At 36.7% G+C, this 16,502-nt stretch overlaps 2 protein-coding genes across 3 annotated transcripts; one reads left to right on the top strand and one right to left on the bottom strand.

The window, feature by feature from the left end:
• Positions 1–2,731: 2,731 nt before the first annotated feature.
• On the top strand, positions 2,732–4,163 carry LOC116139963. 2 transcript variants are annotated; one of them, XM_031425605.1, is made up of 4 exons: positions 2,734–3,399; positions 3,501–3,584; positions 3,667–3,777; positions 3,893–4,163. In XM_031425605.1, exons 1-3 carry the CDS (start codon positions 3,031–3,033, stop codon positions 3,745–3,747), a joined length of 534 nt encoding a protein of 177 aa, XP_031281465.1. In that variant the 5' UTR covers positions 2,734–3,030; the 3' UTR covers positions 3,748–3,777; positions 3,893–4,163. The 2 variants fall into 2 exon arrangements, with proteins under 2 accessions (XP_031281466.1, XP_031281465.1); XM_031425606.1 differs by lacking the exon at positions 3,893–4,163 and having other exon boundaries at positions 2,732–3,399; positions 3,667–3,822.
• Positions 4,164–5,389: 1,226 nt separating this feature from the next.
• On the bottom strand, positions 5,390–11,537 carry LOC116139872 (WD repeat-containing protein PCN-like). Its single transcript, XM_031425507.1, has 11 exons — positions 11,315–11,537; positions 11,077–11,220; positions 10,242–10,551; positions 10,084–10,147; positions 9,815–9,928; positions 9,527–9,689; positions 8,886–9,039; positions 8,089–8,675; positions 7,369–7,550; positions 6,514–6,774; positions 5,390–6,021 (listed from the first exon to the last, which is right to left on the bottom strand). The coding sequence occupies exons 1-11, from the start codon at positions 11,474–11,476 to the stop codon at positions 5,709–5,711; spliced, it is 2,454 nt and encodes an 817-aa protein (XP_031281367.1). The 5' UTR covers positions 11,477–11,537; the 3' UTR covers positions 5,390–5,708.
• Positions 11,538–16,502: the final 4,965 nt, after the last annotated feature.

The raw sequence follows: 16,502 nt of genomic DNA on the forward strand, positions 1-16,502 counted from the left end.
AATTAGCATGAATACTCCCGAATACACAAAAAAAAAAAAAAAAAAAAATAGAAGGTGTAGGACGATTAAGTTAGAAATAATTTAGCATAAGTAGCTGTGTAAGAAATGAGCATTGCTTGTAGGGCCCGAGAACAGCTACGTTGAATGTACTAGGAGGGAATTTTTTACCTTAAATTGGGAAAGGTATTTTGTCACTGAGCAAATTGCAGATATAATCAGTCCTACAACTTACATAATCATGATACAACATTTACGTGTTCTTTTTCCCATTTCTTCTACTAACTGATTCCTTATTTTGCCACTCATTTCCTCTAACATAAAACGTTTTTTAGCCAAAGCTGTTAGCTCATACTTTGGTATTTATTATATATATGATTCCATCATATTTGTAAGTAGTGTCAACCACACAAGTCTCTGTCTTGAAGGACGCCATTCAAGACTAGTCTCTGGAATAAGACCATTCAACAACAGAGTCAAAAACGAGTTACTGTAGACACTGAAAATTGGAGTTTTTAAGTACTTTTTTCACTCATTTTTCTAAGAATCAACAAGCTGAGAAGACATATAGAGATAGCCTCTAAATTATGTGGTATATTTAGTATGCATTAATTCAAAATCTTAGCTTAAATGGGGTCGCGCAGGACCCATCATTTAATGCTTTCCCACATTCAACTATGCAAAATATATAGGTTGAAATTGAGGGCCCATCATCTACCACTAAAGGTTATTGTTGTGTACTATTCAACCCAGTTGCACAACGACCAAAGAAAAAGCTACAGTAAATTACCCACTTATAGTTATATGTCATTTCACTTATTTGCATTACCGAATTCCCAACTTATAGTAAATTAAAAGTAGAAGGTAAAGATGTATGTATATGTATAAATAGGAAAAGCATAATATAAGCCATGGAAAATATTTGTTTTCCTAATTATATATGTTGTCAGTTTGTTGAGGTATTTATATTAATGTTGTCAAACGGTGCGATGATTTACAGTGTACCACTGTCACTGTGTGTGTTGTTCTTGTTTGACAAGGATAAATTAAGACAATGAAAGGACTATGGCTATAGTGTTCGATTGTCTAGTACCAACTAGAGAAAGAAGAAACAAATAAAGATATGAAAATAGATGTGATATATAAATGGAAGTAGTGAAAAATATAAATACAATTTTCACTGAAACGACACCACTCCCACTGTAGTACAAGCTGCGGATTACAACCAATCAACATGAAACGATAACTGCTTTCCTTGTTTCCAATAGCTACTGTTTCCTCTCTTTTTTTCTCTCTCTCTCTCTTACACACAAAGCCAACTGGCAATTTTGGTTGGATCACATACAGATAAACTAAAGGGGCAAACGGATAGAGCAAATGACAAAACTAGTCTAGGATTTGAGTCTGATTCGTTTGGTTGTTTCTTGCTCTACTCCTTCTCTTCTATTTAAATAGACAAGACCTTGTATGAGAGAGTGTGTGTGCAATCTCATTTTTTTTTTTNTGAAGGACGATTAAGTTAGAAATAATTTAGCATAAGTAGCTGTGTAAGAAATGAGCATTGCTTGTAGGGCCCGAGAACAGCTACGTTGAATGTACTAGGAGGGAATTTTTTACCTTAAATTGGGAAAGGTATTTTGTCACTGAGCAAATTGCAGATATAATCAGTCCTACAACTTACATAATCATGATACAACATTTACGTGTTCTTTTTCCCATTTCTTCTACTAACTGATTCCTTATTTTGCCACTCATTTCCTCTAACATAAAACGTTTTTTAGCCAAAGCTGTTAGCTCATACTTTGGTATTTATTATATATATGATTCCATCATATTTGTAAGTAGTGTCAACCACACAAGTCTCTGTCTTGAAGGACGCCATTCAAGACTAGTCTCTGGAATAAGACCATTCAACAACAGAGTCAAAAACGAGTTACTGTAGACACTGAAAATTGGAGTTTTTAAGTACTTTTTTCACTCATTTTTCTAAGAATCAACAAGCTGAGAAGACATATAGAGATAGCCTCTAAATTATGTGGTATATTTAGTATGCATTAATTCAAAATCTTAGCTTAAATGGGGTCGCGCAGGACCCATCATTTAATGCTTTCCCACATTCAACTATGCAAAATATATAGGTTGAAATTGAGGGCCCATCATCTACCACTAAAGGTTATTGTTGTGTACTATTCAACCCAGTTGCACAACGACCAAAGAAAAAGCTACAGTAAATTACCCACTTATAGTTATATGTCATTTCACTTATTTGCATTACCGAATTCCCAACTTATAGTAAATTAAAAGTAGAAGGTAAAGATGTATGTATATGTATAAATAGGAAAAGCATAATATAAGCCATGGAAAATATTTGTTTTCCTAATTATATATGTTGTCAGTTTGTTGAGGTATTTATATTAATGTTGTCAAACGGTGCGATGATTTACAGTGTACCACTGTCACTGTGTGTGTTGTTCTTGTTTGACAAGGATAAATTAAGACAATGAAAGGACTATGGCTATAGTGTTCGATTGTCTAGTACCAACTAGAGAAAGAAGAAACAAATAAAGATATGAAAATAGATGTGATATATAAATGGAAGTAGTGAAAAATATAAATACAATTTTCACTGAAACGACACCACTCCCACTGTAGTACAAGCTGCGGATTACAACCAATCAACATGAAACGATAACTGCTTTCCTTGTTTCCAATAGCTACTGTTTCCTCTCTTTTTTTCTCTCTCTCTCTCTTACACACAAAGCCAACTGGCAATTTTGGTTGGATCACATACAGATAAACTAAAGGGGCAAACGGATAGAGCAAATGACAAAACTAGTCTAGGATTTGAGTCTGATTCGTTTGGTTGTTTCTTGCTCTACTCCTTCTCTTCTATTTAAATAGACAAGACCTTGTATGAGAGAGTGTGTGTGCAATCTCATTTTTTTTTTTTTTTTTTTTTTATCTACCATAGATTTAAGTAGCCTGTATAAAAATTCCTTCTTGTTTGTTTAAAGATAGTGGTGTGGTGAGAATATGAATCTATCATCTTCACAGTTTAGTAGTGGGTGTGAATCTGGTTGGACTTCGTACTTAGATCAATCCTTTCATTCAAAAAATGAATGTTATAGTTTTGGTGGGAATGTTGATGAAGAGTATGCGCAAACGGGAGCAAGAATCGACCATGACGAAGAAGAAGACTTATCCATGGTTTCTGATGCATCTTCGGGGCCTCGTCATTGTGGTAAAGATGAAGATTGCTTTGATGAAAATGGTTGTTTCTGTTCTCCCCCTTCAGCTTCTGAACTGGCCCGGAAGAACAAAAAGAAACACAAGATCAAACAACATGGTAAAAATCAACACCATTCACACCATGATGACACTGCTAGCTCCCCCTTTTCCAAGGCAAGTTCCAAAAAGTTACCAGTCATTTTATTAATGTATTCATTGTATTTTATACAAAATAAATTGTAATTAACGAAAGTGATTTTATGATATTTATATAGAAGAATATCACTGTCTCCAAGAATGAAGCTTCAATGGACCATATCTTGGATTTTTCACAAGGATTCTCAGCAACACATTTAAAGGTACAACTACAGCCTGCTTTCTTTGATTAATTAATATAGCTTGTAATCTTCTTATCATAAAGGGGTGGCACTTCACTTGCAGGGAAAATCAACATTCAAAAAGCATTTTGATTTCTTCAAGTCCTCTCTGGCTGAAAAACCAGCTTCAGGAAAAAGGGATTAGTTGCTTTTATACTGTACTTTTTAATTACAAGTAGTGATTCTTTCTCTCTCTCTCTCTCTCGGATCTTTTTTTTTTTTTTTTTTTTTGAAGTTCTGAAATAACAATGATTCCAGTCCCTAAAACTGTAGTGTAGATCTCTTGGCAGGCAGCTTTCAGGAAAGAAAGTGGGAAAAGGAGAAGGGCAATTATACATAATTGTTTTGTCTGACTGCTACAATTTCTCTGAGATAAGAGAATTTGGGAGGCATGTAAAAAGATAAAAGCCTTAGATCTCAAAGGGATCTTGTATCGTCCTTTTTATTTTTGTTTTTTTTATTTCAATTCTACTCCTTTTAATGTGTTCCTGAATCCTGTCAATACTGCGGGAAACAAGATGAAACATAAAATATAAATATATCTTTGGGTCTGAGTATATATGCCAATATTTTTTTCTTTTTGTTTGTCACTAGTAGTAGTCAGAGATGAAACTTGCTAGATCTTCTGTACAATTTAAAAAACCTGCCACGGTCTCTGCTCCATTGCTATAGAAATCAACTTCTAATGAAAGTGCTATCTTGCATAAATCAAATACATTAATTTTAATATATAAAGTTGATAAGAGAAAACACCCTTGACCCAACCGCACACACAGAAATGGAAACGAGAAAAAAGAGGCACCATTCCAAAACCAAAATGCAGAAAGGAGGAGAAGAAATGGCCAACTATTTTTTTCCACATCCGTAATTGCCAGGCTAGTTTAAAACTAGGTAGGGTTGGTAAATTTGGTAGTCCATGGGCATGTAGACTTAAAACAGACAATTTTTCACATGGATGGAACCAAAAGGTAAGCTTCATTTTCCACCAAATCGGACCAAAAGCTGCACCCCACCACCCTTTGATAGCTACCTACAAAGAATGTGATCCATACATGCTACTGGTGCAATTATTAATTTTGTTTTCTTCACAATCTTTTATTGAATGCCTTCCCATCCTCAAAATTAGCACCCATATCTTCGAAAAGGACTTAGATTTTAGGAAAACGACAATACCTTCATCTCTGTCCTACTTCTTCCCTCTGCTTTTTTTATAATTTAACTTAACGCAGTCTATTATTTTTTAAAGCTAAATGTCCAAGTACTGGATGATTACCCAATTATTAAACCGAATCAAAGTATATGTTCCAATCAAAGATCGATAATATGGTCATTCCATTTCTCTTGACCAATAAAAAAGACTGTAAAAAATCGCCACTTAAAAACGGTTTGAAAATTGCGCATGTGGATCACGTCTTCTGTGAAAGCAAACAGATGACAACTGGAGGGGCTGATAATTTTCCACGGTCCACCCAATGAAATTGAAATTGGTTCATACTTGGAAACTTAACTCGTCTTGTTATACATCACGAACATCAATTTTACTGAAAGCAAAGTCCCATTCCATTAATTAAGAATTCATTCATAGAGATCCAGGATCCTTACCCATTGCATATATATAGAGAGAGAGAGAGAGAGACAACGAGAATCTCTTTCAACATAAATGGCACATGAAAGACTAGCAAATAGACGTACCGACAATTTTACTCTAATTTCACGAATACAAAAAGATGGAGTACAACTCTCTCTTCATATGAAACTGATCTATTGAACATTTAACTGAGAACTAGTAAGAAATAATTGATTTTAATATTGAGTTATTGAATTCACAAACACCTAGAACATAAGAATTTAAACTAGATTTAAAGAATATAAAGACAAAAATGCTACTTTCACAGGTTAACAAAATTTTTCTTGAGGAACACAATACACGACATGCTGCAGAAAACCCTGCTCAGCCACCCTTGCACTCAGTTTTTCTCTTTTCTTTTTGTTCTTTATATCTGTTTTCCTCTCTCCTCCTATCCAACTTTAACATCGAGGATGGAAGTGTGCCGTCAAACATGAGTAATCAATTGCCAAGTTTGAACTCCCCCTGGCAGTAAACAATTATGTCCCAAAAATATGTCTGTGAACAGGGGCATCAAAAGTCTTGACCACTTCCATCCACGGTTTGTCAAGGATCAATACGGAACTTTTTGAAAGGTGATCAATAAAAAAAACAGGATCTCTGAAAGCCAAAAATTCAAAGTTCTTTCTACCGTTGAGTTTAGCCTCTGTTTGACAGTCTCTCAACTTGCGTTTAAGTCTTCCACTAATGGGAGTACTAGCTAACTTTCTCAAAGCAGACCCCTGACAATTTACCAGGCTATTGTCATCATCTTGATTCTCTGGCATCCCAAAGTCGATCAAGCACATTGCCCTGCACCTCAAACAACCATTCAAAATATTAGAGAACCGTAAAAACAAAGAGCCCCAAAATGTGGAAAATTGGCTAAATATTATATACACCCCACTGCCCTCTTAGCCTGTCAGCATACCCTTGCATTTTGCATGGAGATGACTAAGTCCAGGGTTCAAAACCAATACAACACTGGATAGTCCAAAGGGGTGAAGCAACGACCAACAAAGAAATTAAATATCATGCAGAAAGCAAACTTAATCCAGGGCATGCCCTTCTAAATGATAAATCTCAAATCCATAACAACCGCTGAGAGAAATGACCAAGTGAATCCGACAACTCAAATCCAGATTCCAAATTTCTTCTGCTACACCCAGCTTTGCATATCGACAAATAAATAAACCAAATAAAATTTAACTACCTAAATAAAGCAGACCATTCCTTAAGACAACATGCATTAATTTCCAAAACATCTTTCTAACCTCACTAAAACGGAGAAAGAGAGAGTAGCACCTGGCACTGTAAATGATAACAGAGGATGAACTTGGAGAGGGTGAGAAAGAGAGCCCAATAACCTCCCCAGGGCATTCTCGATATCTCTTAGGCAGAACAAATGTACGTCGCATTGACCATTCTCCTAACTGCTTAAACTCCACATCAAATGCATAAACTTGGTTCGAAGAGGTTACAATTATAAGCAAATTGTCAGTCCGAGGAGAAAAACCACCAGCAGCAACAGAAGCACCATCCAATCTTGAGATGAACCAGTGTTGCCTGTTCCACCAAACCAAAACAAATTAAATCCAAGAGAAATAAAAATAAAAATTTAAACAAGCTACACATGATGCACAACCGGATTAAGAAATTCATTAATGGCTTCGAACAGACATAAATGAAGTAAGAATTTCTCAGCCCCCGTCCACAGTGCTCCCTCACACAAGCACATATATTCTCAGTAGTAAAACTTAGGTAAAGAAAAATATCAATCATGTCCAACAACATATATAACATAACATTAATAACCAAATACTATTTCAAAAGTTTTCACTTTATTAAAGAGGTCATCCATGCCGGTTATCAACTGTGAACTATCAAACGAAGTGACCAAACATTTAGTTGTAACTTTCATGGTTACAAGTATATGTTAATATAAATTTTTTTAATCAGAAACATTTAATTGCGACTTTTGTTCATGTTCCAGAATAAACATAAAAATATGTTTCATAATTAAGTTAGTATATACAAAGATCATCACTTCATGTGTATCATTCTAGTTGGCTGCTAGTTAAGACTACTAAAAATGGTATGCCAAAATCACTATAAAAAAATAAAGGAACACAAGGTGAGTAAAGAGACTCTTGAAGAAACCTCTGAATCTTGAGATTGAATATATACACATCCCCAAAACAGTTGACGGCAGCCAGCCATTGCCCATCATAACTAGAAAACATCTTTGTTATAGAAGGCTCTTTTGGTGGTAATTTATCATCATTCTTCTCACGGCAGGGTGTGAAAGTGTGTACTAGCTCTGAACTTCCCACATCCACAACCTGTAGCACCAAAAAGAGGAATAAATAAAACACCCAGATTGTTACAGTGTCTAATTAGGCCTAGGATTTGCTCAAGTTAAAACTGTGAAGTGTTCAACCATAATTAAATGGTAAATTTTCATTCCATAAGTCAAACTGTAAAATCATTAAAAGTTGCCACCACCCAGGACTTGAAAGAGGAAAAAGATCAACACAATTAAGCCTCTTCCACCCTTCTTGAACAAGGCCAAAATCCCACAATACATAGGTACAAAATCTAAATTCAAACCAAGATTATAAATTTAGACAATTGGGTGGTCAAACAGTCTAATCAAGTGAAATCATTTCTTTCCGTATTTATCTCCTTGGTGATTGTCCACCGATACAACTTAATCATATTCGTCCACATACCAAAACATACTTTATTATTTTTTAAAGAATAAACATTAAGTAGCCAGTCTAACAAACAATTTTAATATGTAAAACAAAGAGGAATATCTGCCAACTTATTAACCAATGGAATTTGGAACATACTTGAATGCAAAAAAGGCAAACTTACGTATATCTTTCTATCATGCCCTGCAAGTATCAACCAAGAACAATCAGAAGTAAAAACCATGGAACGTGCAAACGGTAGTTTACGAGGAAGTTGCCTTTTATTGATAGACCATGCACTTTTGCCAACTTCAGGGCTCTTCAATTCAAACAGGTTCGGTTTAACATGATCAGAATATGCAAAAAGCAACCCTGAATTAGAAATGGTGCTGCATATAATCTTCTGGGATGCCTTACTCTTAACCCGGGCCAATAAATCTGTGGTTGCATGGCCACCAGATGTGCCAGAATTCATATTGCTCTTTAGACGAACAGATAGAATATCAATCCAATAAGAAGACTGGACTAGGAGCAAAGAAGTGTGATCAAATATTGTATTATGCACCAGTTGAACCGGTACTCTCTGAGGAGCAGGGCAGATATCGTGTGGAGAGTACTTGGTAAACTCCTTGGCAGAGTAGGCAAAGAGCTTGGTGTCATCACCAGCTGAGATAAGCATGGGAACTCCTGAATGAGCCCATTTATGGTAACTAAAATCAACGGGTTTCTCCCGACTACGACTTCTTTTTATCTTTTCATCCGGCAAAGGATCTACAATTTAAAAAAAAAAAAAAAAAAAGAAGCAAAAATCAGTCATGAAGAAACAGGTTAAATACATGTCAAACAGAAATAAACAAATAAATGAACTTATGCATATATAATTTATGAGTTATATAAACAAGATGCAGCTAAAACAATGTTACTGGAGCTAAAAGAACAGGTAAGCAAAACCATAAATTGAATTTTAAAAACCTGACACACCTTCATTGCTAATTGGCACTACCATTGTCAAGGCCCTCACATCATGTGTATGAGCTCTTACATGACCAACGTACACCCATTTCTTCATCACTTCCGATGAAGACTTGTCATCAATTGACCCAATTGCCTCACTTGAAACCTTATAAAGAATAACCTGCGAACAAAAGTGAATTCACCTAGTTTAGATAGCACCAAATAAAACAGACCAAAAACAACCCCAGCCAATTTAGCTGAAAAAAAAGAGGTTCCACCAATTTTTTTTTTTTTTTTTTTAATATTTTTTGGAGACAGAAGACCAAAGAGATGCTAATCACACTTAAAAATAAATTATATTTACCCTTGAAAAGCAATTCTGTTAGTAGAAGGGACAAAAAAAGGTGGAGAAATAACTGAAAATATCTATATGTACATTTAAGAATAAAGGGGAATGGCATTCAGCCTCAATCAGAAGATAATGTGTTTAAACAATAAAAAAGTCCCACTAATACCACTTATTAAGAGGTACTAAATAGCAGTACACTGTAATTATTTCTCTCTTTTGCCTTGTATGACAGTAATATGAAATGAAAAGTATGACCAACAACTTAAACAAACTGCCTCCATTTGAAGAATAAGGCAAGCACAAGACTGATAAACCATACCTGACCATCAGAACCAGCAGAGAACACACTCTTATGACTAGGAGCAGCTGCCAGAGCATTCACGTCACCTTTGTGAACAGAATGTGCCTGCAAAAGAGTTCCATGTTGACTATCCCAAAACTGAACACTGCCAGCACTATCTGCACTAACAAGAGTCCCACACCTGAATTCAAAAAATAACTTGATAATTAAAGAACACAAATTTCACCAGTGTAAATGTTGTTCTACAGAGACAGTAACCAAATAATAGTTTGAAAAAAATAAATACAGAAGAAACGTTATTTGTACCTCAAGAAAAGTAATGACCAAATGCAAAGATCAGGTCCACTACCCAAGCCTCCAAGCCCAACTGTAATTCTGTAGATCTCATTACCCAATTTCGCATCCCAACATCTAATAAACCTGAAAAGTCCATATTACACATAGTTAAGTTGATATGTTAAAAAATCTAATGAAACTGTAAGTTGATAAAAATGTCAAAGAAAAACGTGAACCAGAAGACAAACAGTACAGTATACCCCAACACATATACATGTCAGTCTTGACAACAGACTTACCCGTCACTGCTCCCTGATAACAGCATATTAGCATCAGTACTCCACGTCACACTTAGAACACGCCCTGCAAATCATTTGGTTAGGAAGTACTAGATAATAATAATAATGACAACAACAATGACACGACAAAAATTGTCACCCAGGTGCAGATATCTCACCACTGACCCTAGGCAACGATTTATAGTATGTCAATTCCTCTGAATCAGAAATTCTATATATCCTAACACAACCATCATCACAAGCAACTGCTACATGTGTATCCTCGATAATTACTGATTCTTCATGAAGCCCATCTAAGTCAGAATCACTATCACTTCCACTAGTTTCGTAATCATCACTATCATTAGATTTGTCATTTACATATCCATTTCCAACATGTAGGGACTTCTCCTCTGAATGAATAAGCCGATTATTAAAGGGTGCAACAGCCATCTGCCAGATTGAGAACCCAATTGACTCTAGCACAATCTGCAGATGCACATAAAGCAAAACATGTTATACAATTACAGCAACATATGAGCAGAATCAATTTAAAATACTATTCTTTCTGCTTGGAATAAGTTAAAAGTACCAACAGAACAAAGTTGAAGCTTAGATACAAACAGGAATATATCAAAATGTTTTTGACAAGTATCAAGGGAATAGTCTTATATTTCTATTTCTTATTTACGCCCCCATTACAAAAACCACATTCCCTGATGGTTTAGCCCAACCTCCCTGGACTTCTTACCATTAAAACTTAGATGGTATGATTGTGATTCTGGTCACTAATACATAGATACAGACACTACATCAATATACATAGCAAGTCAAGGTTCATTTTAGACAATATTAACCTAAAGATGATTAAGAATCAAACAAAGTCACGTAGCATATATTCAACTAGTCAACTACAGCTTCTTTCTAAATTTTTATCAAGTAGAAATTACAAATAGCTAATAATGCAAATTGTTAGCATTTTGCATTTCGGTCTCACAAGAATACAACATTCACCTTCTGTTTCAAGTCAAAAAGATCCCACTCCGAAATGGAGCCATCTATACTCGAAGAAAACAGCCGTCCACAAGGAAATCCCTTTTTACCAGCACGACACCAAATAAGCGATGAAACTCTCGACTTGGGATCTCCATGAATCGTCTGAATAAACAAATAAAATTTAATACAATAATCATAATAAACATATGACAAATTTGAGTCGTGAGCAAATCAAAGTGATTTAGTTCATTGTTACCAGCTGACAGTGCCAGCTAACGGTGCGTGGAGATACGCGCCAAATCTCGAGCGAGCCGTCTTCGCGAACTGCCGCTACCTGAGAGTAGTCGGCGCTGGGGGCTAGGGCTACTACCGGTGATGGCTTCCAGTCGACTGAACTGTTCCGGTAAGCTTGGGGCATTTCCACGGCTATGCGCGAAGCCCTATGACAATCGTCGAAACGTTATGATCTCGACGGCTGTAGAAACGTGTGAGAGGTTAGCTTAAGTGGAGATAGATAGAGCATATGAGAGGGAGGTGAAAATAAGTGAAGTTAGGTTTTTGAGGGTTTAAGCGCGGCGATGATATGTGTTTTTATATCTGAACCGGGTGTGATTCAACCGGTATGGATCACCATTTTGTGCCCACCCGGTTTTCAAAGTGTATTATTCGGTTTTCGATGGATTTCGGCTTAATTCCAATTAAGCCCACAAAAGAGCTGGTATTAACAGTTTTGAATCGACGGAAATGCAAGACAAACTAATTCAGTTTAGATAAATTTTATTCAGTTTGGAACAATCCGGTTTAATTTTAATTCAAAACTTTTTAAAATGAGGAAACGACATATTCCCACCCAAGGTTTGATAAAATCCCAAGTTAGTACCCCTAGTTGTATTTATTCTAGATTCTTATCCTTAAAATAACGCTAGATTCTTATCCTTAAAATAACGCTAGATTCTTATCCTTAAAATAACGTTGTTAGCAATTTTTAGGGTATAGAAGGTGCAATTAGCATAATGCCTTTAACCCTAAATTAATAAATTACGTTTTAAACCCTAAATTAGTAGAATTATACTTACCATTTTATTTTCAAATTATCTCAATAACACCCTCGGTCACTGCACACCCTCTCAATTTTTGCCCGATCTAGGCTGTTTTCGACGGCGTCAAACCCCCTGGTCACCTTCCCCGTAGTCGATCGTCCAAAACCCCTCTGGTTTCCGACTCATTGTTTCCTCTAATCGCCGGCACCGTTAGGCTTAGGGTTTCGTTGTTCTTTGCTGGATTCCGACAGTGAAAATCCAATTGGACACCACCACTGCAACCACCATGTCCAACTCTATAAAACCGTTATGTCCCTAGCAACCGTTTAGTCGCCACTCACTAGCCGAGAGTTTGTGTTCATCGACCCTTTTTTGGTGAAGTGGTGGGCGGCAAACAGTGAGTTGCCGTGGCTGAGAAGGTTTGGGGTTTTGTAAGGAAGGATGCGAAGAGTCAAATGGTGGTGGTGGTTGGGGGTTTCGCCGTTCAAATCGGCTGAAAACCAACAAAAATTAGTCGCATGTCGCAATTGTCGTGGCTAGCGATCGGCTAGTGATGAGGGGTTATGAAGGGTAAGGTTTTATAGAGGGGAGGATAAGGGTTCAAATGGTGGTGACAAGGGTGATTTTGGGTGAAAGAATCACCGAAAAAAGGGCAAAAAACGTCGAGGACGTCGTCTGCTAACATGGGCTGGAAGACTATTAAAGACGACGATCTGCTAACGTGTGCCATCCATGCAAAATGACCAAGTTACCCATTTATCGTTACATCAAACACTTTTCCGTCACTTTTAGGGTGGGAATTTGGAATAAATGTAACCAGGGCTACCAACTTGGGATTTCGTCAAACCTTGGGTGGGAATGTGTCGTTTACTCTTTTAAAATTAATAAAAGTGAGATTAACCCTAAAATTATGTAAAATTAATTTGTGTCACTGCTGCTTTTTATGCTTGTCAAAATCATAGTAATAAAATTCATCTAAATTATATGTTAGCACTAAGATATATTATTTAATAGATCATTTTCCTTATCAACAGTAACTATTAGTTATGAAATAAAATTTGAAGATATGACAAAAATTTATTATGAATGAGAGAGGCAATTGCTTTCGCACTAAGCACAGATTTAAGCCCTTTTATAAGTAGTAGATTGTTTTCCATCACTTCATTCTCAAATTGTTTTCCATCACTTCATTCTCGTATTCTTTGTGCCCAAAAAATACTCCCTCCGTTTCATATTAAGTGAAGTTTTAAGGTCTTGCATAATTTTTAAGAAAACAAATTTCTCTCTCCTCATACTGACTCTTTCATTGAAATTGTAGTGGGAAAATTTTTCTCTTGCCACTCTTCACCTACATTTGAAAAGGAAAGAGAGAGAGAAGATGAGGACCAAGAAAAAGTGGAATAGAGGGGACATGGGAATTCATCGAGAAAGAGAGAGAGGGTTGAGTAGTCAAACGACTTTTATTTTGACAAAAAGATACTTCCACAAAACGTCAATTAATATGAAACGGAGGGAATATATGATATAATCTATGTTATATCAAAACTAATTTTATCACCTCATAGGTTTTAATCATTTCTATCTCCACCCAACGACTTATTTTTAATAACAATTGTCAGAGTTAGAGATTGAAGGTGGCAAAAGGGGCAGAAGACTGCCGAAGAATGCCTACAAAGGGAACTTGATAAAAGGGCAGAAATGAAGACCAAAGAATATCAAGCAAGAAAGAATTGTAATTGTATATTGTGTATTGTAACAAGTACATGAGCCAATTTATACAATGGCTTTGAATACAATAAAGGTAATGAAATAATACAGTAAAGGAAATGCAATAAACAAAATATTACAATGATCAATCAAATAATTGTAAATCAACAATTGCTTGATTCCAGCATAAATATCTTCAGCATTCCATATTTCATCACTCTCCCTCAAGCTGGTGGTTTGTAGATGTCGAAAACTCCAAGCTTGTGTAATAAATAAGAATGCTGATGACTACATAAAGGCTTCGTGAATATGTCTGCTAGTTGTTTCGATGTTCGTATGTGCCTAGTCTTGATAATGCCTTCCTGAATTTTCTCCCTGACGAAATGACAATCAATTTCTATATGTTTGGTTCTTTCATGGAAATCTGGGTTTGCTGTGATATCATTTGCAGCTTTGTTATCGTAGTATAAAGTGACTGGTTTTCCTATCTTCACTCCCAAATCTTTGACTAAACCAAGAATCCAGATAATTTCACAAGTTGTTTTAGCCATTGCTCTATGTTCTGCTTCAGCTGATGAAAGTGAAATTGCTGGTTGCTTTTTTGTTTTCCATGATATAAGGGATCCTCCAATTTTAATGCAAAACCCTGTAAGAGACTTTCTAGTCATAGGACAGGTACCCCAATCTGCATCGCAGTATGCTGTGATGTCGAAATTCCCATCTCGAGGTAAAAGAAGTCCTAATCTAGGACATCCTTTTAAATACTTAAGTACCTTGAGCGTCGCGTCCATGTGAGATTGTTTTGGTTGATGCATGAATTGACTTAGTATATGGACTACATAACTTATGTCAGGCCTTGTCATGGTGAGATAGATGAGTCTTCCTACGAGTCTCTGATAAGGAGATGGATCTTGTAACAGAGGATTATTTTCTGAGGATCATTTTTTGAGGAGGCTGTGATGTGAGTTTGATGTTTTGTTCCACAGGAATGATGCTGGGTTTGCATGTTAATAAACCAGAATCGAACACAAGTTCTAAAACATACTTCCTTTGACATAGAGAAATACCTGTTGGGGATCGTGCAATTTCGATGCCCAAGAAATACTTGGGTTCCCCCAGATCTTTTATACGAAAATGTTTGTTGAGATGCTCTTTTAAGTTGCGAATGCCATTCTCATTGTTCCCAATGATTAGAATATCATCAACATAAATAATAAGAGCAATGACAGTGGTACCTTTGTGCCATGTGAAGAGAGAGTAGTCATGCTTGGATTGAGAGAATCCCATGTTTGTTAGAGCCTTTGTGAATTTTGCGTTCTATTGACGGGATGCTTGCTTCAAACCATATAAGGACATGCGTAGACGACATATCATATTCTCCCCCTGTCTACGAAGTCCAGGAGAAAGGTCCATATACATTTCTTCGTGAAGAAAGGTATTATGGATGTCCATTTGATGAAAGGACCAGTCACGTATGGCAGCAAGGGACAAGAAAGTCCGAACAGTGACATGCTTGGCTACGGGAGAAAAGGTGTCTTGGTAATCAAAACCTTCTCTCTGGGTGAAACCTTTGGCAATAAGACAAGCCTTGTAACGCTCAATGGATCCATCAGCACGGTGCTTAATCTTGTAAACCCATTTGTAACCAATGGGTTTCCTGCGAGAAGGACGAGGAACAAGCTCCCAGGTATGGTTTTGAGAGAGAGCACTAAGTTCATCGGCCATGGCCTGATGCCAATGTAAATGGGGAACAACTTTAGAATAACAAGAAGGCTCTTGATGGGTGGAAATCTGATTGATGCAAATCCTGTGGGTAGGAGACAGTCGATCATAAGTAACATAGTTAGAAGTAGGGTAAATAGTACTTGTGGTAGTCTGGATGGTAGGACAGACATAATCTTCTATCCAAATAGGTGGGCGAGTGACCCTTATGGAACGTCTTTGAAGAGGATCAGAAACAATAGGAGTATTATCCGGAGGAGGTGGATTGGGAAGCTGGTTTTCTGGAGATAGAGTAGAAGATGGACTAGAAAGCTGCTTCTCTGCGAAAACTGGGTCAGAGGTCGACGTGGAGGGTCCCATATCTGGAATGGGATGCAAGGTATAATAGTGTCTGGATAGGTCGGCTGCTGAAGGATCTTCCAAAAAAGGTGGAGCTTGCGGTGATTCATGAGAGGGGGACCTGTCTAAAAAAGGAAAATAATCTTCATGAAAAACCACATCCCTAAAATCCAGAAATTTCCCTGAGGTGATATCATATAGTCGATAACCTTTCTAATGCATTGAGTAACCCATAAAAACACCTGAAATAGCCCGAGGAAAAAATTTATCATGCCCCCTTAAATTTGTAAAGTAGCATAAACACTCGGAGGTGATCAACTGTAGGCGGTTGACCAAAAAGAACTTCATAGGGTGTCTTGCCATCTAGAACCCGACTCGGCATCCTATTGATCAGGTAGGTGGCCGTGACCACACATTTGCCCCAAAGGGTAGTAGGAATGTTGGCTTGGTGTTTCAGGGCACGGGCGACCTCTAAAAGATGTCGATGTTTCCGTTTGATGATGCCATTCTGCTGAGGGGCATAGACACAAGAACTTTCATGGATAATACTAAGAGAGGAAAAATGTCCAAACAATGAGTGTTGAAAAAATCCCTAGCATTATCAGTTCGAATTCATTGAACGGAAAGTTCAAATTG

This window comes from Pistacia vera, unplaced genomic scaffold, assembly GCF_008641045.1.
Source record: "Pistacia vera cultivar Batoury unplaced genomic scaffold, PisVer_v2 Contig36, whole genome shotgun sequence".
In the NCBI taxonomy this organism is placed as follows: domain Eukaryota; kingdom Viridiplantae; phylum Streptophyta; class Magnoliopsida; order Sapindales; family Anacardiaceae; genus Pistacia; species Pistacia vera.

Excerpts from the sequence above, each read along its gene's own strand:
- LOC116139963 (XM_031425606.1), top strand. The coding sequence starts at position 3,031 with ATGAATCTATCATCTTCACAGTTTAGTAGTGGGTGTGAATCTGGTTGG. Across the intron at positions 3,400-3,500 it reads CTAGCTCCCCCTTTTCCAAG|AAGAATATCACTGTCTCCAA; the intron begins GCAAGTTCCAAA and ends ATATTTATATAG. Across the intron at positions 3,585-3,666 it reads TCTCAGCAACACATTTAAAG|GGAAAATCAACATTCAAAAA; the intron begins GTACAACTACAG and ends CTTCACTTGCAG.
- LOC116139872 (XM_031425507.1), bottom strand. The coding sequence starts at position 11,476 with ATGCCCCAAGCTTACCGGAACAGTTCAGTCGACTGGAAGCCATCACCG. Across the intron at positions 10,148-10,241 it reads ATCGTTGCCTAGGGTCAGTG|GGCGTGTTCTAAGTGTGACG; the intron begins GTGAGATATCTG and ends AATGATTTGCAG. Across the intron at positions 6,022-6,513 it reads GTTATCATTTACAGTGCCAG|GGCAATGTGCTTGATCGACT; the intron begins GTGCTACTCTCT and ends TTTGAGGTGCAG.